Source organism: Pteropus alecto, unplaced genomic scaffold (genome assembly GCF_000325575.1).
Source record: "Pteropus alecto unplaced genomic scaffold, ASM32557v1 scaffold92, whole genome shotgun sequence".
Classification (NCBI taxonomy): Eukaryota; Metazoa; Chordata; class Mammalia; order Chiroptera; family Pteropodidae; genus Pteropus; species Pteropus alecto.
This window is the reverse complement of record NW_006432447.1, coordinates 2,068,919-2,094,906: the sequence shown is the minus strand read 5'-3', so window position 1 is coordinate 2,094,906 and position 25,988 is coordinate 2,068,919. Positions and strand designations below refer to the sequence as shown.

General features: G+C 44.7%; 1 protein-coding gene across 1 annotated transcript in view; it reads left to right on the top strand.

Annotated features, from left to right (window-relative positions):
• Positions 1–25,988, top strand: part of CLSTN2 (calsyntenin 2) — a 361,956-nt gene that overhangs the window by 257,314 nt on the left and 78,654 nt on the right. Inside the window, exons 6-7 of the mRNA XM_015585757.2 lie at positions 10,292–10,477; positions 20,760–21,008. Of these exons, the coding sequence (XP_015441243.1) occupies positions 10,292–10,477; positions 20,760–21,008 (435 nt within the window). The remainder of the gene's footprint in view (positions 1–10,291; positions 10,478–20,759; positions 21,009–25,988) is intronic.

Genomic DNA, 25,988 nt, shown 5'->3' with positions numbered 1-25,988 from the left:
TTTCTTGTATATGTGTGTATGTGGGGGGAGGGGGGTGTGCACACGTGCGCATTGGTGAATATCTTTGTGCAAAGGTCTTTGTCTGAATTTTGGATTACTTTCTCATAAGCGTATTTCCTGGACCCAAGTATATGGGCTTTTCTAGTCCCAAGATACAATTTGCCAATCACCTTTCTAATCATTTGTGACAGCTTATGCAGTCCCCATCAGTGTGAGGGACACCTTTCTCAACCCTCACGCACATGGACCTTCAGGTTTCCAGGGTAGTTGATGGACTCTGAGGATTTGTACTGTATTTTCTAAAGAGATGATAATGTGGTTCTGACTCTAGGATATCATTCAGTGAAATGAAAAGTCCTCAGCACTCTAATATCACCTAGAGTCTTGGTCCTTATATATGTGTGTGTGTGTGTGTGTGTGTGTGTGTGTGTGTGTGTGTGTATTTTGTTTTTAAAGTAAGTTTTGCAATTGTGTACAACTGATCTATAGATTAAAGAGATTTACATTACTGGACTATGAAAAGTATACATAAGCCATCTTTACAAAAAGACTGAAAATGTGTGCACAAAAAACTATACTCTTGCATTGTAAATGCTTTCAAAGCCATAAAAGTAAAGATTCTTGGAGAATAGCTACTCCATCTTACACTAATCATACATTTGTCCCAAGATAAGAAAATTGCCTGGAAAATGCTCATGTTTATTGGACATAAGAGAGAAGAGTTTCTATAAATCCAAGAGAAAGTACCCCGGTTGGTTGAGTTAATGATTTCCCCCTTGGGAGAATTATCTTTCAGAAGGGCTGCTCTTAAATTGCCTGGTTTCCGCAGCTCTCCAGCATCAATTCTGCCAGAAATGTTTCTGTTTGGGAGCTGAGAAGCACGTGAGCTGAGTATCTTTGGAGATGAACAGGTTATGGAGAAAGTGACAGCCAAGCTTTGGCTGGGGATCCTGAATTCTCCATAGGGCTCACACATAGGGTTCACCATAGGGTTCATTTCAGTGCCAGCATTGTCTGCTACCCCAGCTGCACATGAGACAGCTAGGAGCTAAGGTGAAAGGGGAGGTCAGAGGTTTTAAAGAAATGATGCCCAACATAGAAGCTTGTTAGGGAGCTAAGGCGCTCATACCTGTATCAGAAAACCCTGAAAAAGAGAAATGATCCCCTTATAACATGTAGACAGCCAGGACTGGGGTTCAATGTCCAGGCACGGGGGCAGAGCAGAACTTGCCCAAGGGCTACGTGGGGATCCAAGGGTCCAGGAGAAGCAGTATACAGAGCGAACCCCAAAACCAGTCCAGCAGAATGGCAGCAATGTCTTTAATTCAGAGGGCCCGGACTGAACAGGAGAATTAGCAAGAAATGCAATGAGAAGAAGGTCCAACCAGAGCAAGAGTGCCAGGGAAATTCCCTGAGCCCCAGAACCTGGACTTTCATGAAGCACCCTTGTCATTTCATGCCCCAGACATTTAGTGAGAACCTACTATGTTCCAGGCACTGCACCAGGCACTGGAAATTTCAAACCAAATAAAATACACACAGCCTCTGATCTTGTGGAACTTCTGATGCAGGCGGGAAGTGGGGCGAATTGAGAGTTGCAGATGAACAGACAAGCACAGAAATAAATGAATCGTTAGAAACCAGCATGATACCATGAATGGGGGTTAGATGATGCTATGAGAAAGTGGGAGGCAGTAAGTGACCCAGACTGACTCAAAGTTAGCAGTTTTATTTATATGATTAACTGGTAATCATGACTGCGTGGGAGGTACAGAGCGCAGCCAGGTAAGAATAAAGCTCAAGAGAGGATCCCAAAGGGAGTTCTCCACCCCTCTTGCTGCTTAGAGCCCCAGAGTTTTATGGTGGTCAGGTTGGGAAAGGCAGCCCTGCATGCCCAGCACAGTTCTTCCTTCCATGATCCCTGAGGGAGACTTTTCCTCCAGCTCAAGGAATTGAGCTGCACGAGAGTCTAGGGGTGACTGAACCCACCTCATGGAATGAGACACAGACGCAGACTGCTGTGTATTAAATAAGCACAAATACTTTGTACAGTCACCTTAAATGCTACTCATATAAACTTCCAAAACTTCCTCCTTAAGAAAATGGTGAGAATTTGGGGCCATCTTGATTCACATCCAGTCTCTGTTATGATCAGGGTTGGAATCTTGACTTCCCTGCACAGGAAGGGCAGGGACTGTGCACCCAGACATAGGGACAGCCTCGAAGCTTAACCTCTAATACAGGACCCAGGGTGTTTGCCCCCTCATCCTTCTCTTTTGTTAATAAGATATCTCTTTTTAGTGCGAATTAAAAGCTAATGATGCTCTTGTGAAAATAAAATACAGTAAATGAAAGAGGTCAATAATAAAAGAAGAGATTCCTTACATTTGTAAATTGAGTTCAGAGAGTTTATTTTTTTTAATTGTGCCTGTGATTGTTCTTAATTAGAGAAGAGAAAACCACATAATTTAATGCTCAGAAATGTATGTGCCTGTTACGTGTTGGACACAGGGCTAAGTGGTTTGCATTTCTTTTCTCATATCAACCCAGTCAGGAACTCTGAAATAAGTGAGAATATCACCAGTGTTTGCATAAGTAATCTCAGAGAAGGAAATGACTGGCCCACAGTACATGGTAGCAAGTGGCAGAGCTGGATTCACACTTGGATCTGACTCCCAAGCCTGAGTTCCTCCTTTTGGGGTAATTAATTAATATCCCATTCTACAGATGAAGAAACTGAGACTCATAAAGACTATGGGATATGTCCAAAGTCACTCAGCTGGAAAGGCAAGACCAGCTATTTATGGGTCCCAATGCAAAGTGAAAAGGGAAGGCCCCTTATTTTGAAAAGGTTAAGGATTTCAAGGCAGTGACAGCAGAATATTAGACCAACCAGGGGACCCTTCTGAGCATGAAGCTAGTCTTAGAGCCAGGTCAGGATGCCCAGCCTCTTTGAATCTTTACCACCTCCGACCTCTTTCCAGCCGAAAGTCCTGCTTCAGAGATAGACCCGAGACAGCTGGCACAAGTCCTGGCTCTTCCACCTGTGTTATCTCACTTAATCTTCACAATATCCCTATGAAATGGACTTGCAATGTTTCCCCATTTTACAGATGAGGAAACTGAGGCACAGAGAGTATTTTGCCCAAAGCGCAGTAGCTGGTAAGCATAGGAGGCAGGGTATGAACTCAGGCATTTGACTCCTCACTCCTAATCTCTGTATTGTGTTGTCTGAGTGTCACCATGGCTCTACCCCGAGTCAGATACTGAGGAATTCATTCCTAGGAGTTATGTAGGAAAGAGAGAGAGAAGGCAAGTCTGAGAATTTGGCTTCTGTCACTCCAGTTTACCAAGACCTTGTAAGAGTCGTTACTACACTACTAAAACCTATTCCTTAGCCCAGCACTCCAGGGTCTTGTAATCTGCCCAAAGTTTTTCCTGGCCCATCCCTCACCAGACACCCATGAGGCTTACACACAGCCTCACATATGTCTACAATTTCTGAGTCATGCCAGGCTGCCGAGCTGTAGGATCAAAGCTAGAATACTGTTCACATCATATTCCATCCAAATGGCACCCTTAGTTTTACGCAGTCCTAAGGTCATGGTGGAGACATCCTGATGTTCCCTGCTGCCCTCCAGCATTTTCCTCACTCTACAATGCTGTACTAACCATGCCTTTTATTGTCCATATCTCTGATGCTTTGCCATCTGGGGCCCTGTTGGCCTGGAGGGACTGCCCCTCTCAGGGTTAGCCAATTCCTAGAGATAGTAAACAACTTGCCCTCTTGATTTTCAAAAGCATACGAACCAGTCCAGAGCCCGCACTCCAACCATCTCCTTTAATATGCTCTCACGCTCCGGGCCACCATCCACCTGCCCTAATCATCCCAGGGCCATGCACCAGACAACTAAAGACAGCCCGTATACCTCAGAGGCTGCTGAAATTATCCAAACTACCCAATCCTAAACCTGCTCACCCTGCCTTCTCTGTTCCTTCCCATGGAAACCACAAAAAAAGGTTCTTTCCCAGTTTCCTTCTCTCCCTCTGCCTCCATACTGACCCCAGTGCTACTCCATGTGGCCCCCTGTGGTGTGGCATGTCCCCTCTCCTTGGGATCTGTGAATATGACAATCTTTTTAATAGCGATAATATTCTGATCTGTTGGCCTTACCATACTTAAATAATAACAAAACCTATATTAAAACAAATGCCCAGGTCACTTCCTCCAGAAAGCCTCCTTTGATTGCCCTAGTCAGTATAACTTACCTCTTCTTCTCTGTTCCCTGAGAACTACTCTTCGTTCCTCTGTCTGCCTTAAAGCTGGCTATCTGGCTACCACTGCCCTGACAGTGAGTTCTGTCAAAATAGGATTATGAGTCACACATCTCTGCCTCCCATGCCTAAGGCTCTCTGGCAATAGTAGGTACTCAGTAAATCGATGGCATCTGGAATAATAAGAATGATACAAGAATAATAGTAGTAGTAGCAATAGCTCTGTTCTTGGTGCCTTGCATACTTTTCCTCCAGTTCCTAGAGCAACTATGCAAGGTAGATTTGTATTATTCTCATTCTATAGATGAGAACATGAGGCTCAGAGAGGTTCACAAGGCCACACAGCCAAGGAGCAGCAGAGTCAGGATTCAAACCTGACTCGGTGTAGCTGCAGTTAACACACTTGAATTTAATTAAGGTGAAGTGGATTATCCACTGCGCGACCCTGTCTATGGATTGATCAAGAGGTAGCATCAGGAGTGTTCTGATGTTCTAAAAATGAATACCGAGCCTAATGCAGCTGCCAAGTGACATTTCCAAAGCACAGTCTGGATACTTCATGCATGTGAGGACTAAACACTCATTTATGGCCTTTCACTGGCTCTAACATGAAATCCATACCTCTTAGGCCAGCATTCATCATCTGACCTCTGCTTACCTATCCAGTCCATCTCTACTTCCTAACCTACCCCCGATTCAGATGCAGTAGATGGCCAGTGGAGGTAAAAGTGCTCACTGCTGAGCAAAGGTACCTTCCTTGCCTCTCCCAATAGGAAAGGAAGTCCCTTGGTGCCCACATCAAAGTCACCCATTTCTCGGAAAAAGTCTTGAAAGATGACAGATGATTGACACTGGCAGACATTGGTTAAATCAGCTGCCTAACCAGTCCCTGTTCAGGGAGGCCCCCTTCCTATCCCTCCCACTCCCCAGCATCCTCACATCCAGCAGTTAACTCCCCAGCATCCCCACATACTCAACTTGTATGAATCCAGCAATTTCCTAGAAATTCTGATGCTTCTTCAGCTGCTGAAACCTGAGACTGGGAAGAGCTGGAGGCCCCTGAACATGCAATTAAGTAAAAAGAAGTGTTTTGACACACCTGCGCCTTTCCCATTCATGCAGAATTGGAACAATGGACCTGAATGTCTTGGATTACAAGAGCCCTCAAAGCCTGTGCTTTCCAGAAGTCTCGGATTAGCTTTTTTTTCCACCTCCAGGCTTCTAGTATGAGAATTCCTAGTTAATATTCTCCTGATAAGAAAACATATGTTTCCCAAATTTAGCAGGAGTTATAATAAAATCATCATGTTTCTAAATCCTTAATCCACAGAGAAAGACTTTAACTTGCAGGCATTTCAATGTTAGCTTTTTTAGGACTACTTACGATTTAATTGAGCCTGGTTATTAAAACAACAGGTGGTCTGCTTCCTTTTTATTCACCTAAGAAACAAATTGAACTACAATTTATAAACTAGTCTCTAGTCCCTTTATAAGCTAAAAAGATTTCGTTTCCAAGCAGGACAGCTCAGAGAAGTTGGGGAGCTTGTGAACCAAGGAGTGGGACATTCCTATCATGAGGTTTCAACCAGATTTCTTTGCTGGGCCCTTAGGCTTCAATGCTCACGCCAAGCCCCTAAAGATGCATAATTATCTCAAATCTACAGATGAGGCATTGGAGGCCTAGAGATGACAACTGCTTTGTAAAGGTCGCTTGACCTGCATTGGGGGGAGTTGAGATTCAAGGCCAGATCTCTCCAGTCTTCAGTGTCAAAGCAGCCCCTCAGCCCCCACAAACTGCCCTCGAGGTCAAGCAGTGATGAAACCGACAGCATTCCTTGATCCTTTGCCAACATCGGAGTTTATCACCTTTTTTGTTTTTATGTCAGGATACATGGAATGTTCAAAAATGAATCTCAAAAACTACCATTATTCTCAGGTCTGGCAAATCCTCAGAATTATAGAAGAGCTATTTTATTTATTTTTAATTACATTGATTGGAATGACATTGGCTAGTAAAATTATATAGGTTTCAAGAATACAATTCAGTAATATGTCATATGTATATCGCATTGTGTTCACCACCCAAAGTTAAATTTCCTTCTGTCACCATATATCTGACCTCCTTTACCCTTAGCTATTATTCCCCTGCTCCCCATCTTGGGCAAACCACACCAACTTTCAGCCATGGTTTTATCACCTGTGCAATTAAGATAATAACACCCACTCACTGGGTTGCTGAGAAGATTAAATGAAAAAATAGAAGTAAAAGTGCTTATAGGTGCTTAATGATTGCAAGTCCTCTTATTACTGCAATAAATATTATTGAATAAATGATATCTTAATAATCATACACTGATTGAATATGTCCCTTGCATTTGGTGCTAAAATGATTCTACATTTAATACCCCCACCCAAAAATAAAAATCCTGGGTGGTGGGTATTACTTTTATAGAAGAGGAAACTAAAGCTAAAGGAGAGTAAGCGATTTGCCCCAAATTATACAGGAACTGGGAGAGCTGGGATTTGAATTCAGACAGGCTGAATTTAGAGGTTATATTTTTAACCATCATGCTATCCAGCCTTCCAGGAAATGAGGATGAATAGACATTTCATGCGGCAAAGGCTAAACTTGATGACTTGCTTTTGCTCTCTTAATCCCCATCCCATTTCCTTCTAGGAAAATGAAAGATGTTTGTGTGAGCTTCCTACTCTCTTAAGGATACTACACTCAGAAAGCTTCATTGATTTCTTTCGCTATATGGTTGCAATTTTGCCTGCTTCTCATAAACCCTCAAAGGCAAGCCTCATGAGGTCACCAAAGCAACCGGCAGATGTGATGTTCCCAAGAACTCTGTTTGTGCCTGATTTCTCCTCATGGAGGTCCTTGTCCCTCTAGCCACTGGATGGCAAGAGGATCGAAAACTCTGCTAGGACAGTGCCTCCATTTACTTTCCCTTCATTATTTATTTGCTTCTTTATTTGCACTCCTTCTAAAAAAAAGTTTAAGGTAGAATTTCTCATCAAAAGTAACCACCAAAATATCTAGATGAGAGAAAGGTGCCCACAGACCCCACAGAATAAAGGAAAGTGATACCAAGAAAGTCTTGGGTTTCTCCAACAGAAGAAGCTTCCAGAAGCAGGTGTTATGGGGCATCTCTTATATACTAGCAGAAGGAGGAGAGCTTCCATGCACAACATCACTTTCTCCATTTTTTTTTATCTGCATCTCTAAAGGGGGGACCCAGAGAAAGAGGAGTGAGGGAGGGAAGGAAAAGAGATTGCCTCCTTGATGCCATCTCATGTTATTAGGAAGCAGATTCCTCCATCATCAATGCTGGACCGGTTGCCTTGCTCAGAACAAAGAAAACCAAACATGTTATGGCTGCTGTTGGGGGATGGTTCCACAGGACTGAGGATAGGGGCTGAGCACAGGCTGTGAGTTCTGTCTGTGGCTCAAGAAGAGCTGCCATAGCAACAATCAAGGTGAGGTGTCTAGGGCGTCCCAGCTGGCAAATATTTCCTGTGCTCTGAGCTAGATGTGGAAGGATCAAAAATAAATATCACAATCTCTAACTTTAAATAGAGTGTCCAGTTACTGGGGGAGGCAGGCACACAGATGGGTAATTTCAATATGATATCCTATAGGATTCATCTGCACTTTCTACCACTATCTAGCGAACATCTACTCTAGGCCAAGTATTGTGCAACACGATAGGAATTCAGAGTAACCAGGCAGCTTGGAATCTGATGCCGTAGTCTATGTGAGAGCACAATGGAGGGTTTCTACCCTGACTGGAGAAATTCTGAAAGGTTGAATGGAGAAGATGACAAAAGAGAAGGGGATAGAAAGGGAGCTCCATGCAGAAGAAACAGCATGATCAAGTGCACAGTGGCATGAAACATTCTGTACCTAGGACACTACAAGGCTGTTTGGTTGTAGACTGCTTCTTACAGTATTGTGACTTTCAGAAACACCCATCAAAAAGCCCTCCTGTCCTCCAGTGGTTTGTCCTCAAGACTGAACTTGATGGGCCTCTAAACCAAGGGCTATATAGTAGCTCCATAGGGAGGTGATGGGTGAGTCCAGACGCTGCTCCTGAGGAGTATGAGGAAAAACATAAGGTTAGGTATATTCTCTTTTGCATATAGTCATTCTCATCCAAATACCCTCCCATGGCGAGTTCCCTGGAGATGAACCTCAAAACCATGGTGTGCAATTTCTGCTCACAGTGTGCTCTGAGAAAACCCCTTAATGGGTGTCTTGTGAACATGGGGGTTCAGAGCTAAACCCATATTACATAATCATCACCCGGAACTTGGCAAGGTCAGTACTATAGCCCCTATTTTACTGATGAGCTGTGCCTGAGGCTTGAAGACCTTCATTAACTTGCTCATGAACTTCTTGACCTAACAGAGTCAAGCCAAGATCATTGCTGCATCTGCTTCGGGCATGCTTCTCTGAGGCTTCTCTTACACATTCATCCTTGATATTCAGGCCTCGGCTCAGACAGGAACTCTCTAGATCTAAAGAGGCCCTCTTTGTCACCACTTTTCCTTTTATGGCATTTAACCTCTCTGATAGGACAGCAAGAGCTTAGTCATTATCTTCCTCTCTCCCCCAGATCTACAAGGCAGGGACCTTTCCTGATTCCTTTACTGCTGTATCCTTGATACGCCAAGGAGCCTAGTACATGAAAACCCAAACAAAAGGCTGTTTAGTGAATGAAGCCATCTGCCTGGCCCCTAAGCTCAGCCCTCTCCACTCTACTGGTATTGCTTAAGATGGCAGCCAGTAACCCCCTGGGAGCTTGTGAGGGGCCTGCTAGTGGCTGCAGACTAACCCACAAATGAAGGACTTTCTGAGTTTCTCACAAGTGAAGGCAGGCAATTCCACAGATTTTCATTTCTACTTCAACAAAAGGGTACCATCCAGCAACAGTCTGTGTGACAAGCATTTGAGATTCAAAAACTGATAGTATCCATCACTCGCATTTCTTGATGATTCATATTCAGTCTTCTATCCACAAGTCAGCCTTGGGGTTCACAGACTTCTCAGACGTGCGTCCTTGCTGTGCGTGGGATGCTCACCGCTGTCAGCAAGCGCTGTTACTGGTCACGGTGAGCGTTGCCTGGAATCAGCTCCAACTTTCAATCACCGCTATTGTTGTTTTGATCAATTCGTGAATACACTCACTCTTAGCGTTTATTTTTGTTGATTGCTCTGTTTTGTGTGGTGCCATTTTGATTGTGATTTTATGCCTCTCCAACGCTTTTTCGTCTCCAAATTATTTTTCCACTAAAAAGCGGTGATAAGACCATCAGCCCTACTAAAATGAGTCCCTGTCCTGAATGTTTAAGAAAGAATCTTTGCACCCCGCCCGGTGACCTTGTATAATCCCCGAACTACCATGCTGTCTTTTGTTCTGTGACAAAACACGTGCGTTTCTAAAAATCACCACAGTAGACAAAATGAGGAAAATGGGGCAAGGGGTATAACGCTCAAAAACGTCATCAGTGACACATAAGAAAGAGAGATAGAAAAGACCATTAGCACAGTTTTACACAGGTTAAATGGCTAAGAAATATATACGTGCTACAATAAATATGATATTTTACCTTAAAGAGACCTGGTGTCTGCTTGTGGAAGTGGACATAGGAGGGGTTGCAGCTTGTGCATTGTGAACAAGTGGAAGGATAAAAAGTTGTAACCACAGGTGTGGGTGGATGCAGCTCCTCGCACAATGGGAACCAAGTAACTGGTAGATATTTGAGGGGTGTACATGTGCGTGTTTTGTACATTTCTAAGTGGCTCACTTCAGCTGGGTGCACTTTCTGTCTTCATTCACCTAGTATTTCTCGAGAAGCAGTCTTGCATAAGCAAATGTGAAATTCCCATCATCCTTAAATTGTTCCCTAATATATCAGTTGTGTTGGAACAAATTCACATTTTCAAAATGAGTGTCATAGCAGAACTGGCTGTATCTGATTTACTTTAATCCTTTCCTTGTTTATTCAGACTGGACCAAGAGGATTGAGTATCAGCCTGGCTCGGGGAGTGTGCCCCTGTTCCCCAGCATCCACCTGGAGACGTGCGATGGGGCCGTGTCCTCCATCCAGATCACCACAGAGCTGCACACCAATTACATTGGGAAGGGATGTGACCGGGAGACCTACTCTGAGAAATCCCTTCAGAAATTGTGTGGTAGGTTTTTCCCTGTTGGGAATTTTTCTCAATTAATTGCTTTTAAATGATATACACAAGCACATCTTATTATGTTAGGAAAGAATCAGCCCCTCCCACCACATTAGTCTATGTAACTCTTGGACAACTATTTAGTTTACTTAGTATGGTTAAAGAGTCAGAAGGCACAGTTTTCAGCATCAGGGACACCTAGCAGACCCCACCATTTGCTAATTATGTGGCTGTGGGCAAGTGAGGTCACAAAGCTTCCGTTCTTCATCAGTAAAACAAGGATTAATGACACAATGTATTTAAGAACGCCAACCACAGGGCCTGAAGAAACACAGGTTTCCTTCTGCTGTGGTGGTTTATAGAGAGGCACCTAACCAGGTTGGCACCAATATGGCCAATATGAAGGGTGGTGTCCATCACCTGGAGAGAGGTTGGTCTTGTCCCCACATGACCAGCTACCTAGTTTGCTGGGCCTAGTGCAAATGAAAATGCGGGACTCTTTTTCAAAAATTATTAGGAATTTCAATAATAGAATCACAAAGCATTAAACCAAGCTGGGGGCCCACACCAAGCATGGGTGCTTGGTCACATGCCAGTAAAGCTTGCCTGGCTGCCTATATCACAGAAGAAGGGCTAAGGTGGGGTGGAGGTGGGCAAGGTGAAGGTGTCCCAAGTGTGGCGGAGGGGGCGCCTGCTGTCAGTGGGCTGTGAGATGGTGCCACAAGGAAGGAGCAGGCCGGGAACTAGGAGACAGGATGGAGGGAGGGGCGTGACACAAGGGAACAGCTTCACTGAGCACCTACTTTGTTCAGCCTGCCAGACTCTTGGCATGCATTAGTTTATTTAATTCTCTCACCTTCATTGTGAGGAGGGGATTATTCATCCAACTTTAAAAATGGAAAACTTGAGGTCTAGAGAGGAAACTTGACTTGTTCAAGGTCGCACAGATAGAAAGTGACAGAATTTAAAGATAGGTCTATCAGAAGGACAGTCTCTTTAGCTCAGTATCTGTGATGTCAGGCCAGGTCTTGAGAGCTAGAATGCGAACCTCTCAAGTCAGCCTGTGGAATGAGAGGATGCTCAGTCTGGTGGGCATGGCCCCATGGCTTGATAAACCGGGCTGTCGCTATGTCGATGGGCCTCCATTATCCCCGCCACGAATATTTTCTTACTTTCTTGTTCTCTTAAAAAATATTCAGGAACTCACATTTGACTCTGCAGCAATGCTGTGGGGAGCTTGGGAAAGAGCTTACTCTAACATTGGGCCTGTATTTGCGGGTAACTGCATCTCCACAAAAGGAAAAGGGGACTCCTGAATACACAGTCTAGCCTGCCATGCATTTTTTCCCCCTCAACATTGATACCTCCTAACACACACACACACACACACACACACACACACACACACACCCCTTTACCCATACTGGTCTTGCCCAAAGAACCGCGTGAAAATTTTAGAGCTAAATGTGAAATAAACCCTGCTTGGGTATCACTGTGTTCCATTTATCATGTCATCAGGCTGGCAAGGAAGGCCTGTGGGAACACAGGCTTCTCCAGAATGATGAAGCTGATCAGGGAAAACACCGAACGTCAATATTCCAAACAGCTCTTGCAAAAATAGATAAAAGGGACCCACAATATTCAGAAAACTGCCTCCAGTCCTCTTTCTCACTCTTCGTGCAGAGAAGCTGTCTTCCACGACATCTTACTTTGAATGAATATCTCATTTTGCTCCCCATGCACCTGAATTATGTGTCAACTCGACCCCACACCACTGTGGGTTACAGTCATTTTCTAAACTCCTCCAGGTTAGAAACAGATGATGGAATCAGCTTGTTAAAGATCAGAGGTGCCCAAGGACATGCACTTGCAATTTGGTTTTGAATGTTGCTGGGGAGAGATGAGGAGATATGGAGAGTGAGAAGGATCTTCTGAGGGAAGGAACTTTAGAGCAAAATTGCATCTGGTGTTAACACAGCTCATTCCTCTGGGCTGCCAGCTTGCCTTGCAGGAAGGCAGGTTAATTCAGTCAGGAAAGCAGTTTCCCCCTAGGTGTGTACAAGCTTATCTGGTGTTGAGAGAGACCCTTTGTTGGGAGACATCTGCAAGTCTTTCTGATGACCTTCCCTGTATTGCCACCCTTCTTTCCCAGTAACCCTGATGGACAGGGCCACCCCTGCCTCCATATGAGGAGTCTGAATCAGGAAGTCCACTGAGGGGAGCTCAGGAAAAATGGGTAGAAGCAAATATGAATGAGATTCAGCTGTGCCGCTGGTGCTAGAGTCGCTTCTGAAGGGGGCAGCACCTCAGGCCTCAGGCTCTCTGGAAATTGCGAGGGAATGCAGGCTGGATCTCTTCTAAAACAAAGTCTGGGCTGGAACTCCTGACTCCTGGAGGACACCTCCGGTTCTGGAGACAAGCTTCTATCTGTTTTCAGTGGATGATAGACAAGTTTCTTGCAGGGTTTTGCAACCAGGGAACTGCCATGACACTTTAAGCCTCAGCATTCATGCATTTTTCATCCTATAAATCTTTATTGACTTTGGATGGAAACAGGGAGACCAATTAGGATGTTATTGCTATAGTCTAAGCAAGAGATAATGAGTTCTGAACCAGGGGAGTGGCAGTAAGGATGAATTTAAGACAGATTTAGGAGGCAGAATTGGCAAGAGTTAATGATTCATTAGCTGTCAGGAGTGAGGAAGGAGGATTCTAAGGTGACTCTAGTAAGAGCATCTAGCTGGACGAGAATGCCTCCAACGAGAATGAGGAAACCAGGGTAAGAGCAGAGTTAGGGGACGATGATGAAAGTCACCCGAGGAAACTCCAGGTGTGTATGACCAGATCTAGCCTTATGCTCAACCCTCCCGAGGCCCTGCCCATCTGTCATTATAGCCTATTTCCTCCTGATGTCTGCCTTTTCTTGGCCAGGGTAGCTCCTTTATCCCACACCTAATTTGTCCTCATCCCATCAGGCTTTGTTCATGTTTCCTGCTAGGATCCATTCTCTTCCCTTCATCATTCCAAACCCTTCCCTTCAGTCAATATTTTCCTGCCCTCTATGCTCACTGGGGAAGCAGTCTTGGGGTGCTTCCTTGGTGCCCTTGAGTTCTGGCATCTCTTCTGTGATGCTGTAACTGTGCAGTGACCAAGGCAGGGTGTCTCCCCAGAGGGGCATTGTGGATGTCTGGTCATTGCCCACCTGCTTCCTCTTCCTGCAACGTCAGCTCCATTAGGAGCAGTGGGAGAATCCTGTTCAGGTGGGAGCCTGACAATAGCTGGTATAAAGCCTGCTGTCAGGAAGTACTTAACAGGTAGCACCTGAAATAGCCTCTTTGGTTCCAGTAAAGTACTGGACATCAGGCATATTGCTGCCTGAGACTTCTACACTAAGACACATCCATTCTGCCTTGAAACAACAACAGTACAGGACCCCAAACTTATGTTCCCTTCAGCTTGTGGGGCCAGACATAGCCTGAGATGGCTCCCCACTGGCCTTGCTTTACATAATGCCAGGCTTCTTGGAGAAGCTGAGGAAACTGGTTATCACTTCCTGTGGATTCAGAGATTTAGGGTGGACTCTGCCATCTAACTACCAACCTTTCTAGAGGTGAAATGTCACAGAACTGCCTTGGCTATGAAATGCGTGGTGAAACCTTCAGTAAGACCTCTTGGCCAAATTAAATTTGACATTAACAACAGCCCCAGAAAGGGCCTGCTTCGGTGCCCTTAAGTCACTACATATTATAGTAAGTAGAAAAGTAGTTTGTGATGCACATGCCTTTCAGAGCCCAGAGGCCAGGGTTTGTGCCTTCTCAGGATCACAGGACTCCTAGCAGCTGGCCGGCACCTCCCGCCTATGATGCCCTGGTCAGCTGTTTTGTATGTCGAGTCTAGAACTGAGAGGACAGGTCTTATTGAGGAAAAGGGCACAGAATAAGAGCATGCTATTATATCAAGCGATTGATCTGTCAGAGCAGTTCAGATCACTAGATATTAAGTTTTCCTCAGAATTTATACACTTATGAGCAAGGAGGTTTTCCTAGAGGATTCATTCATTCATTCTTGTATTTATTAGCTCAACAAATATTTGTTGAGTGTCCAAATCCTATAACTCTTGTGGTTGTATAGAAGGTAATGAGACCCCAACAATTCAGTCTCCTGGGGAAGACAAACATGTTGAAAAAGTCAGGTCCCTGGTTTTCTACTATACCTTGCATCTTAGCAGAGCTGCCCTCACCGAGATTAACTGTCAGGTTTTTGTACCCTCAGAACAGCCCAACTACAGGAAGCTATCATCAGTTTCTCCAAGACACCACCAAAGAGTTGACGCTTCCTGGGGGACAGTGTTGGTCCCCTAGTCATAGACAGTGCTTCCATTCTCAGAGAGTGGAAGTGGACCTCTTACTTTAAGAAAATTAGTGCATGCCTATTGGGAATCAGATTAAATCATTAATTGTATACCAGGAAAAAGCCACACACACTGACTCACGGATGATGACAGTAAGCAGTGGGCTTCTCTCGGGATGCACTATTTCTTTGAGGTCTTTCATGCAGCTACCTACCATACAGCATGCTCTCCTATACTGAGGAAAAGGGTTTTGCTTACAGTGGCCTTACTCAGGCTGGTTATAACTGGGTATTCATGGCCCTGCCTCAGGAGCCTGGCTGACCACCCCTCATCCCCCATTTACTTCACCTAGAGATCCAATTTTTTGATTCCAAAGCCTTGGAGAAGCTCCTCTGATTTAAGATTCCATAAGTGGACTGATAGTCCAATTGTAAGAACAACAGATTTGAGCTCCTAATAAAACATCAGAAAGTCTTCCACGTCCATGCTGTGGGCATGCAGATGGAGAACGGGGAATTGGAGCTGCTGATGTCAGCCACTGATGTGGATTATCGGTCAGGATAGCAGGTTATGCTGGAGGAATCAATGAACCCAGAATCTCATTGGCTTAAAATAACAAAGGTTTATTTATCATTCCTACCACATGTCCTTCTTGGGTTGACTATGGCTCTGTTCCATGTTGACTTCCCACTGGGATCCAGGCTCAAGTAATAGTCTTTATCTAGAACACTGTCGATCTCATGGCATATGGAAAAGACACATGGTGAACCATGGACTGGCTTTTAAAGCTTTTACCTTGATGTGATACATGTCACTTGCACTCACATATTATTGTTCGGAGCAAGTCACATGGCCAAATGGTATCAGTGGGTCAGAGAAACATGTTGAGAACAGAATGCATTTTATCACCACACAGTTTTAGTAGGGCTTTTGTCAAGAGGGCCTCCCTGCTTCCCCTGAGACTCGCTACCACTGAACGGCTCCACCCACCAAAAATAGAGGACTTCTTATTAGCTTCCTAAAGGAATTTCTGTGTGGTTCATTGCTGCGTCCTCACCACAGCGCCTGGCATAACTTAGACATCACATAAATGTTTTTAAAATAATATGGAGTCAATATTGCCAATCTTGAGACTACTCTACAGAATGAGGCGACTCTCCTTGTCTATAATCGTTCCTCTCCTCTGAGACCCTCTTGCTTATCTCCATCCCTTCCTGTGCTGTGGTGGATCATGAGGAGGCATGTCAATCACCATAGCCACCGGCCCATCTTGCAGTCCTAAAGACACTCTGCCCAAACCAAGACCATCCAGAGCAGAACGCAAACCCTGCCATTAAGAAGTCCAGACAGTGACCACTGCCTCCAAGCTCATTTGGGTTCTCACAGCACAATGTGCCCTGAAATCTGCCTCATTCGCCCCATCTTTAACTACTTGATAGCTCAGAGAGGCTTCCCTACCCTGGGAGGACTCAAAGACCTTAAATCAGACCCACATCTGAGTCCTAGTCCCCCATGCTCAAGCTGCAGTTGCTGTGCCCCAGAGCAGTGTGACCACTCAGCAGTTTGAGACCTTCATGGAGGAGTCCCAAAGAGCATCTTAAATACACTAATGTGCAGACAATGCCATGCTATCTTAACGAATGATGTATCTGTTTACTCACTACTCTCTCTGGAGTCCCATAGGGAGAAGAGAGAGAGAAGAACTTTGGGAGAAAGCAAATTTCTCTGTTTGTTTAAGTGCACTTAGAAATGAAATACAAGCTGTTTGTGGAAATCTGCCCATCTGGCTAAATGCAGCTTGATGGTTTCCAGCAGGCAGCATCTGTGGATTAGGCAGGGTGGCCTGCTGCTCCCCTCACCAGGGAAGGCAAGGGAGCACTGCGTCTATGGCCTTGCAAAAGCGTATACTGTCTTCAAAATGCCTTTCTGTGGACAGCCACCTGTGGAGGGAGGTGCCCCCAAGGGACTGGGCTGAGCTTGGTAGGACACTATACTGTGCAACAGGAAGAACATTAGTAGGTGTCTGAGAGCTGGGCCTGCCTCTAGCTGGCTGTGTGGCTGTGTGATCTTGGTCAAGTTGTTTCCCTGGGCCTCAGTTTCCATGTTTGTAAAATGTACAGGAAGTTACAAGATCCCTCTCCAGGTTCATTAAGGTGGCTGTAAACCTGGGAGTCTCCTCACTAGCTGGCTGTAAACCTGGGAGTCACCGAGCCTCAGGTTTCTTATCTGCGAACTAGAATCATAATATTTGCCACATAGCTGAGTAACTAAGAAAAAGCATTCAAGTGCTTAATTCAGTTCTGGTACTCAGTGCCCCCCCCCAAAAAAAAGTCTCTAGGAAAATAATAATAAAGATCTATAACTATGAAAAACAAAGTTCCACACATATAGGATATATGTATAGAATAATCCTGACCAGGGCTGGCCTTTGGCGAATGCAACCAATTTTGCCTTTCAGTCTCCCCACACCACCCACCCCACTTTTCACGCCGCCACCTCCACCTACCCCCACCTCACCCCACATTCATACTTGCATTACACTTCTCTCCCTCTATCCAAACCTGTTTTAGGAGAAATTACAAACAGCCCTTTGCTAGTCTAAGGTGCTAATTGCAGTGTGAATTCTACACAGGGACATTTGCTTTTTAACAACAGCAAGATCCTTAGCCAAAAAGGAAACTCAAGTTGTTGAGTTTTGAGCCTTGACGAACCCCACCTTGGTCCCACTGTGTGGAGGCCCGCCCACACACCTCCGCACTAGGCCCTGCTAGATGGCACTGGCTGCATTGGCTTCCGCTAGCAGTTAGGAGTCCTGAGTGCCCAGCCTGCATCTCTCTGGCCACCTGAAGTTTCAAGAACTGACACACTCTGTGTGTGCCCCAGTCACCAGGGTGTCTTCATGCTGGGCAAATCCTGGTGTCAGAGCCAACTTAATTATGGATCAGCGAAGCAGTTGCCATGTTGCATTATTCTGGGGGTCCTAAGTGTCACCGTTGGAACTGATCGGAGTTCGGTGTCACCCCAACAGCAGGGGAGAGGGAGAGGGATAACAGCGGCACAGAAATGTAGTTAGCATTTTCCCCTCAGTTCTTTCTCAAATGAAGCAGGGAAGAATTACAGGTCATTGAGATTTAATTGTTTTATTAAAAGTATATTTTAGAAAGACAAAGTATGCCCTAAGAGGCACATGGTCTTGGTGATGAGAGCTGCAACGGAGCACTGTAATAACAACTACTACAATAAGAGAGCAAAAAGGGCCAGAAGTGGGAATGTCTACCTTATATTTGGGCTGTGATGCGTGGTTCCAAAGGCATTCCTACGTGATTGACAAGTGAGGTCATTTTGGTCGACACCTGTCTCCTATATAACTCTTTGCCTAGTGCGCATGTGCATACCCAGAATTCTACTACCATTGGGGTGTTCTTTGGCCGGTCTCTAGGCTGAGCCCCTATCCCTTTGTTCTCCCGTTGCTTATGTCTGACTAGCTACCTAACATTGGTAAATGAACTTGTTCCAAAAGACCATGTATCTCCCACTCCCAAACCACCCCTAAATTTCTACTAGCTACCACCTTAGTAGGTTTCTTTCATTCAAATATCTATGGAGGGCAATAATGGCTTTGTTAGTCACTAAAACGTTAGTGTGAATTAACTTACCAGATGAGTAAAATAGATAGCAAATGAGGCTCGAGGGGCACCTGATGAGAATGAGTAAATATTGATCAAAGGTGTGGGACATGGACAAGAGGCCAGATGGGCAGGTTCACATGAGCATCGGGTAGATGGCCAGAAGCATCTCATGGAGTCACTGGATGGGAGGAAAGGTAGTTATACACATTAACGGAGCGTTTATGGTATGTCAGACATGGTACTAACTAAAACCTCTCAGAAATACTCATGTAAATAATGCAGTCAACGCTGCCCAAACTTGGCCTTGATAAGCATAAGCTATAAAGTGATCACGAACTGGGAGACTGAACTTTCCTACCCTCTCAGATCCTGCCGTTCCTGAAAGCCTCTCCGGGCTGAGCCTCTCACAGTGCTAAACAGAGCATCTGGCTCCAAGGACACATATTTTTCACATAACATAACTTTCAATTGCCAGCCAATGGGTGCCTCAACCCTAGACCCAATAATCTGTTCCAGGGCTGGAGGGAAAACTGGCTGAGTTGAACATTTTCAAACAAGTATATTGGTTCACGATATGGCACTTCCCTGAGGGATTTTCAAAGGTCATTTTAACTATGGGAGATGTTTGTGGTGGCTCACTTTGGAATCCAATATCTAAGTGAGATGAGGCTCTGATATACAGAATTCAGAAGTCCAATGATCCCTGAGAAATGGCAGGTAATACACCCAACCACTGTCCTTCAAATCCATCAACAGTTATAACTGATGGTCAGTGCCATGTCAAGAAACAGCCCCCACACCTGTGGTCCCCCACACTGGACAAATCTTAGCCTCTCCAGCTGTTATTCTCTTACAGTATCAGGAAGCCCCTGGCCCTCCTCCTTCCTGAGTGGCTGAGCCTTACTCCTGTGTGGAACATAAGGATGCAGAGAACTCTGCTGGCAGCATTTGAGCCTCACTGGGAAGTCAGTGGAGACCCAAGCATTCTCCCAGCTGGGACATCTAGTCTCTGCAGGGCCAGCCCCTCCCACTCACTACAGCTTCACCCTCCGTAAGCTGTCAGTGGGATTCTCCTAGGACATAAATGAGCCCATGACACTCCCACCAATTCAGGTTAAGTCCTCAAGCGTTAGACTGGGATCCTAGTGGCAGCAGAAGTAATAATGATTATAATAATAATGATAAACTTATAGCTAACGTGGAGTGAGCATTCACCTTGTGGCAAGCATGCTGCTGTAAGCTCCACCGCAATGTCTCATTCAGTCCTCACAACATCCTGGGGAGGGGAGATACGATGGAAGGAGGTAGAATGTCGGAAAGGTTAAGTGACTTGCTCATAGTCGCAAGGCCACAAGTCATACTGCCAGGCATCAAATGCGTTTTGCTGACTTTAGAACTCAACCACTGTACCATTTGGCCTAAAATGGTCGTAAAAAAAAAAAAAAGAAAAGAAAATGCGTGTTGAGTACAAAGTGGCCCACGCTCCCCAAGGGATCAGGACCTAAAACTTTCCCCAATCATAGCCCTGATCACACTGTGTCACAGTTGTCTGCCAACTTGTTGGTTCTGAGCTCCTCCAGGTCAGGGACTGTGCTGATTCTCCTTACATCACCAGCACCTAGCAGGGGGCTCGGCACTGACAATAAACCTTGCCTGCTTACGAAAGCCCCCAGGGAGCTTTGCTTCCCTGAATTCCTCCAACACTTTTTCCTTATATAATAGTTAATTGCACTCTGTCTTGCCATGGGCAATGCTTTTGTCTCTAAGTTAGTGATGCCTCCCCACACAGACCATAAGCATTGCAGGAGCAGAGATGGTATTTGGCCATTCTATTCCCGAGTCACCTAGCTCAGTGCTGGGCACAGACCTCTGAATAAGTACATTAAGTACAGCTGATCCTTGAACAATGTGAGAGTTAGGGGTACCAACCACTTGTCCAGTCAAAAACCAAGTGTAAATTTTGACTCCCCAAAAACTTAACTACTAATCGCCTACTATTGACAGGAAGCCTTGCCAATAACATAAACAGTCGATTAATACATATTTTGTATTTTATATATAATATATTGTACTCTTACAGTAATATAAGCTAGGGAAAAGAAAATATTATTTAGAAAATCATAAGGAAGAGAAAATACATTTACAGCATTTGTTGGAAAAAAATCCATGTGTAAGTGGACCACACAGTTCAAATCCATGTTGTTCAAGGGTTAACTGTAGTTCATTCTGACCCAGGAGCAGAAAACAGAAGGTGAGGCCACCCACCTAATGAGAATGACCCTTTGTTCTTTCTGTCCCCCGGCCCCTGCAGGAGCATCCTCTGGCATCATTGACCTCTTGCCGTCCCCCAGCGCTGCCACCAACTGGACTACAGGACTGCTGGTGGACAGCAGCGAGATGATCTTCAAGTTTGATGGCAGGCAGGGTGCCAAGATCCCTGATGGGATTGTGCCCAAGAACTTGACGGACCAGTTCACCATCACCATGTGGATGAAACACGGCCCCAGCCCTGGCGTGCGGGCTGAGAAGGAGACTATCCTCTGCAACTCTGATAAAACTGGTGAGTCTCGAGCTCAGCCCTCCCAGTGGCTGCCTGTGATGTCCCAGCAGATTACGCAGAGACCCAGCCACCAAAGATGTGGAAGAAAAGCAGGAGCGTGAGAGGCGCCCTGGGAAAAGATTCTGGTCTCTGGTTTTCCAGATGATGAGTCCTGGGCTTGAGGTAGAGCCAACCAGAAAAGAGGAGAAAGTAGATATATAGACACAAAGAATACAAAGCTGGGATTGGTGGTTTTAAACTGGGTTGTTCAGGACCCCAGCCTCTCCAGAACTAACTTAGGGCTGCTATGCATGAGATGGGTGGGGATGCATGCTTATTTCAAGCAAAGCAGCTCCACCTTCACTATATTATGGATCTAGTAAGACTTCCAAAAGTTATTTTCAATGAAAGGGCCGTGCTAGTTTAAAATACTAGCTTGAATATCACTGTCTTACGTAATAATGATAGCTAACATGAGTTAGGCATTTTCAGCATGCTGCTACACAAGGCATTTCACAGCCTGGTGGTTAAAAGCACCCCACCACTTACTTATTGGCTGTGTGACGTCGGCAAGTTATTAACCCCTCTGTGCCTCACTTTCCCTGTCTATAAAATGAGCATTACAGTACTATCTACCGATAAGGTTTTTATGAGGATGAAATGACTTGATGTATGTGTAGTGCTTTAGAACAGCACGTGGCACATAAGAAGTGCGATCTGTCTTAGCTATTACTATTCTAAACAGTGTCTCACATCTCTGCAATTTTATAAAAGCATTATTGTGTTTCCCACTTTAAGAATAAGGAAACCTCCCAGACAGGATAAGTAACTTGTCTCAAGATATACAGCCAGTAAGTATCGGGACTGGAATATAAGCTTAGAGCCAGTTAACTCGAATCCTATCCTCTTGTCACTACACCCCACATGCAAACACACACACACACGCACACGCACACGCACACGCACACACTGATATGATATGCAAATTTTATGGCTCCATCTTAAATTATAATTCCACACGTTCCCATTTCAAATGCTACTTTTGTTAAATTACCCAAAATAAATAACCATCGTGGATATTACATCGAGAAGAATGACTGACAGCTCAGCCTCTGCTGTTGGAGAGACAAAGTTCATAGCTCAGCTTTTCTACTACTTAAGATGTGACCTTTGAGGAGTTGCTAATCTCACTGAGCTTCAGTATCCCTATGTATAAAATGGGGAAAATAAACATGAAATAATGCATAAAATTCACTTACAGCACCAGATGCATAACCAGTTCTCCATCCATCGTATGCCTGATGCTTTTGTCATTATCATTATTACCTCTGGTTGTATTCCACATTATGCTGCCACCAGAACCCCACATTTCCTCTTTAAGTCAATATTTACAATAAATGTTCACGTAGTTTTGGATATAGAAACTGAGACTGAGCGTTGCCCAGTTTTTTTTTGTATGTCTATGTTGGAGCCAGTGCCCAGGACTGTTTTTTCTGGGACCCTCATGGAAAGACCCTGCCTACCTGCATGAGATAGCTCTGAGGTTTGGGACCAGGTTCAGAGCCTAGCCCACAGTCCCAGGAATCACCCTGTGGCCCCATCCTTGCAGTGCCTCGTAGGGTGTTCCCATCCTGATGCAGGAGCCAGCATCAATGAGACAAGGGCTTAGGAGTGTATATACGAATGCAAAGCAACATGAACTGGGGTTAGTGGCCACACACATATAGTCCTTGCTGAAATGGCTCAAATACCCCTGGGAGATAGGGCAGACAGATATTAATGCTCCTGCTTAAGGAGAAGGATATTGGAACGTAAAAGGTTGAGCAACTCGCCCAGGATAACACAGCCGATTACCAAGAAAAACAGCCACCTAGGTCCAATGGCCCTGCGTTCCAGGCGCACGCTATTGGACCAGTGGTTCCAACTCGGCTGCACATGAGAATAACTGACACACATGTAAAATATATAAATGCCAAGGCCCCACCCCAGCTCAATAAATCGGAGAGTTTCTGGGAGGTTCTTTTGGGTAGCCATGGCTGAAAACTCTGCATCAGGCAGGGATGCCTCACTTTTGTCAGAACGGTCCAGGCATTCGGCACTCTTAAACCAGCAAGCCCTAGGTCTGCTTGCTCGCTTGGGCCTTAGAATAAAATAGCACTTTGCAAATTCATTTAAGATTGGCATAAAGAAGATGGGGAAGGTTTTTCTCTAATTTCTCTGACTTTAAAAAAAAATCTATAAATAACTCCTGGCCCTAAATTTTAAAATATCAGGAATAAATTAAGCTTGATTAGAACTTTTGTATATCAGAAAATTTTTTTCAAGTAATAAAAACAACATGTGTTTATTATAGCCAAAAAAAAAGAAAAAGAAAAAGAAAAACAGAGAAATATAAAAGAAAATACATAAACCACCTAAAATCCTAACATTTAGAGCTATTTTCTGATAACATTTGGTATATTTCATTACCAAATGAAATCTTATTGTATTTCTATGTATATATCCTTGCAATTTTCAATCTATTTTTATAATACATTTGATGCTATTGTTATCTGTTTCTTTTACAGAACATCATTTCTCTATGTGATAAAAATATTCTTTTAAATATGATTTATATGACAGTCTAAAACTCTGTCATGTGGCTTTATTATACTCCATTTGACTGGCTCCCTTTTGTTAGACATTTAGATTGTCTTTTAAATGCAAATAAAACAACACTGTAATGAGCCTCCTCATATACACCTTTATGGACATTTCTGGTATTTCCTGATCAGAAGTTGAATTACTGAGCCAGAGAACATAAATGTGAGGAGGGCTATTGATATAAATTCTCAAATTGCCCTTCACGAAGATTGCTCTAGTTTCTTACTTGTCCACTAAGTAAAACTGGCTAATGCTGAGCCATTATGAGCTAATTCATAAATAGTTGGATAAAAGAATTGATTAGTCATCAAAGGCTAATTGCAGTTTAAAACATACGAAAGAAAACCACTATCACCACCAACAATACAAAAACATCTCAGTGGCTAACACTTTTTCATCAGTTTCCCTTATGTCTGTGTCCAGCCATCCTAAGTGGGGCTGAGGACAAGGAAGCTCTTCATCTAGACATTCGGGGACCCAGGTTCCTTCCATTGTTTGCGCTGCCATTATCAACCACAGAACAGAAAATTAGAATAGAGTTGAGCATAAAAGGATTTATTGGCTACACCAGAAAGTGGCATGTCTCACTTCTACTCACATTTCGTTGGCCAGAGTTTAGTCAATGGCCCAATCCAACCACAGGGGAAGCTGTGAATTGAGTTTCCCTGTGTGTCTAGGAGCAAAGCAAACAGTTAGGTGAACACATGGCAATTTCTCTGCCATGAGGATATTGTGTGGGGCAATTGTGCCCCTTCAAGCCCATCCCTGCTGGCCCTTATCTCTCTATTCCTGGTGTGAGCAATGCTCTTTCCTGCCCTTATCTCTCTATTCCTGGTGTGAGCAATGCTCTTTTCAGTAACTTCTCTCCCCACACGTCTACTCCTCCTGCCAGGATCCCCTCTTCCTGGCAGGCAGCTCTCTTGCAATCTTTGAGTTTCAGTCTCTGAGAGCAATGAATGATAAGTGGCCACATGCAGTGCCACGTCCCTATAGGGCTTTATAAGAAAGAGGGGCCAACCTGGCACAGCAATCGGGTGAGAGAGACAGGGGTGACAGCCTGGTAGATGTGCTAAGATGATACCCCTGCCTATTAGGAAAGAGAAGGGGTGCTTCCATACTTTCGGAGATGCCCAGGAAACCACTCACAGAAATTGAGGTTGTGTACTGTAGAGAGGAGTCAGGAACCTCATTCCCAGTGGTTTATTGGCTGAGCTGCAAACACTCTTCAATCTGCTCCAGGCTGGTGTCAGAACAGAGATCAGAAGCTCTGGGGAAGTTTGACTCACACCCCCAGGAATCTAGGGTATGTGAAAACTGGAGCCTCTTGCCCAAGGGGTCTGAAAGCAAGAGGCTGATGGGAGTGCCTCAATGGTGGAGTAAGGAGAGATGGGTAGGAGAGGAGGGGGAAGCCCTACTACAATTTGGCAGGACACAGGTGTTTTTGTTCTTATTTTGTGGACCAAATGGGTATCCAGAAATGGGCAAGGCTAGAGACAAGAGAGCTGCCTGCCAGGAAGACAGGATCCCAGGAGGAGAAGCAGATGGCGGGGTGGGGAGAAGTTACTGAGAGGACAGGAGCCTGAGAAAAATCATGAAAGATCAACTGCAAAGAGCATCACTCACACTGGGAATGGAGAGCTAAGGGCCAACAAAGGTGGGATTGGAGCTGGTACAAATGTCCCCTCCATTCAGAAAGGGACTGTGTCACTTATCAGATCAATTCCTATGTAAAGATGATAACAGGTCCATTCTCACTGAGGGTATAGGGGGGCGGGGGTAAGTAGGCAGGGGAGGAAAGGGCTGTACAAAATATTTTGCCAAGAGCCAAACACATTTCAGGGGTCATGGGTACCATGTGAAGCTCTCTGCAGGGCCTCTCCAAAAGCCAATCAATGTGTCAATGAAGGAGCCCATCCACAAGCACCTCTGCCAGGACAGAAGACATTTGACATCCCTGAGAAAATGACAAATTCTTCTGGCTCTTTAAAGAGACTTTCCACTTCATTCTTTCTTATCCGCCTTCCCGACCTCTGACTATGATTGGAGCCAGGAGGAGATTGAGGATGAAAAAGTGGAGCAAGAAGAATTAAAAAACAGATCTTACCCCCCCATTATTTCCCCACCGTTGATGACCAAGTCATGGATCGAGACTGAGCGAAGGAGAAGGGAAGTTATTTTCACTAGATGAACAATGATGTTTGATTTGGAAAGAGCCCTTCAAGACTATTTTAATATCTGAAAGTATCCAGAAGGCTTTAGGGTCTGCCAGAGATGTGGGCAAAGAGAAGGAAACAGAGCTGCAGCAAAGAACACAAGACAGGAAAGGAAATGAAGCTGATTCTTGGGTGTATTATGTCA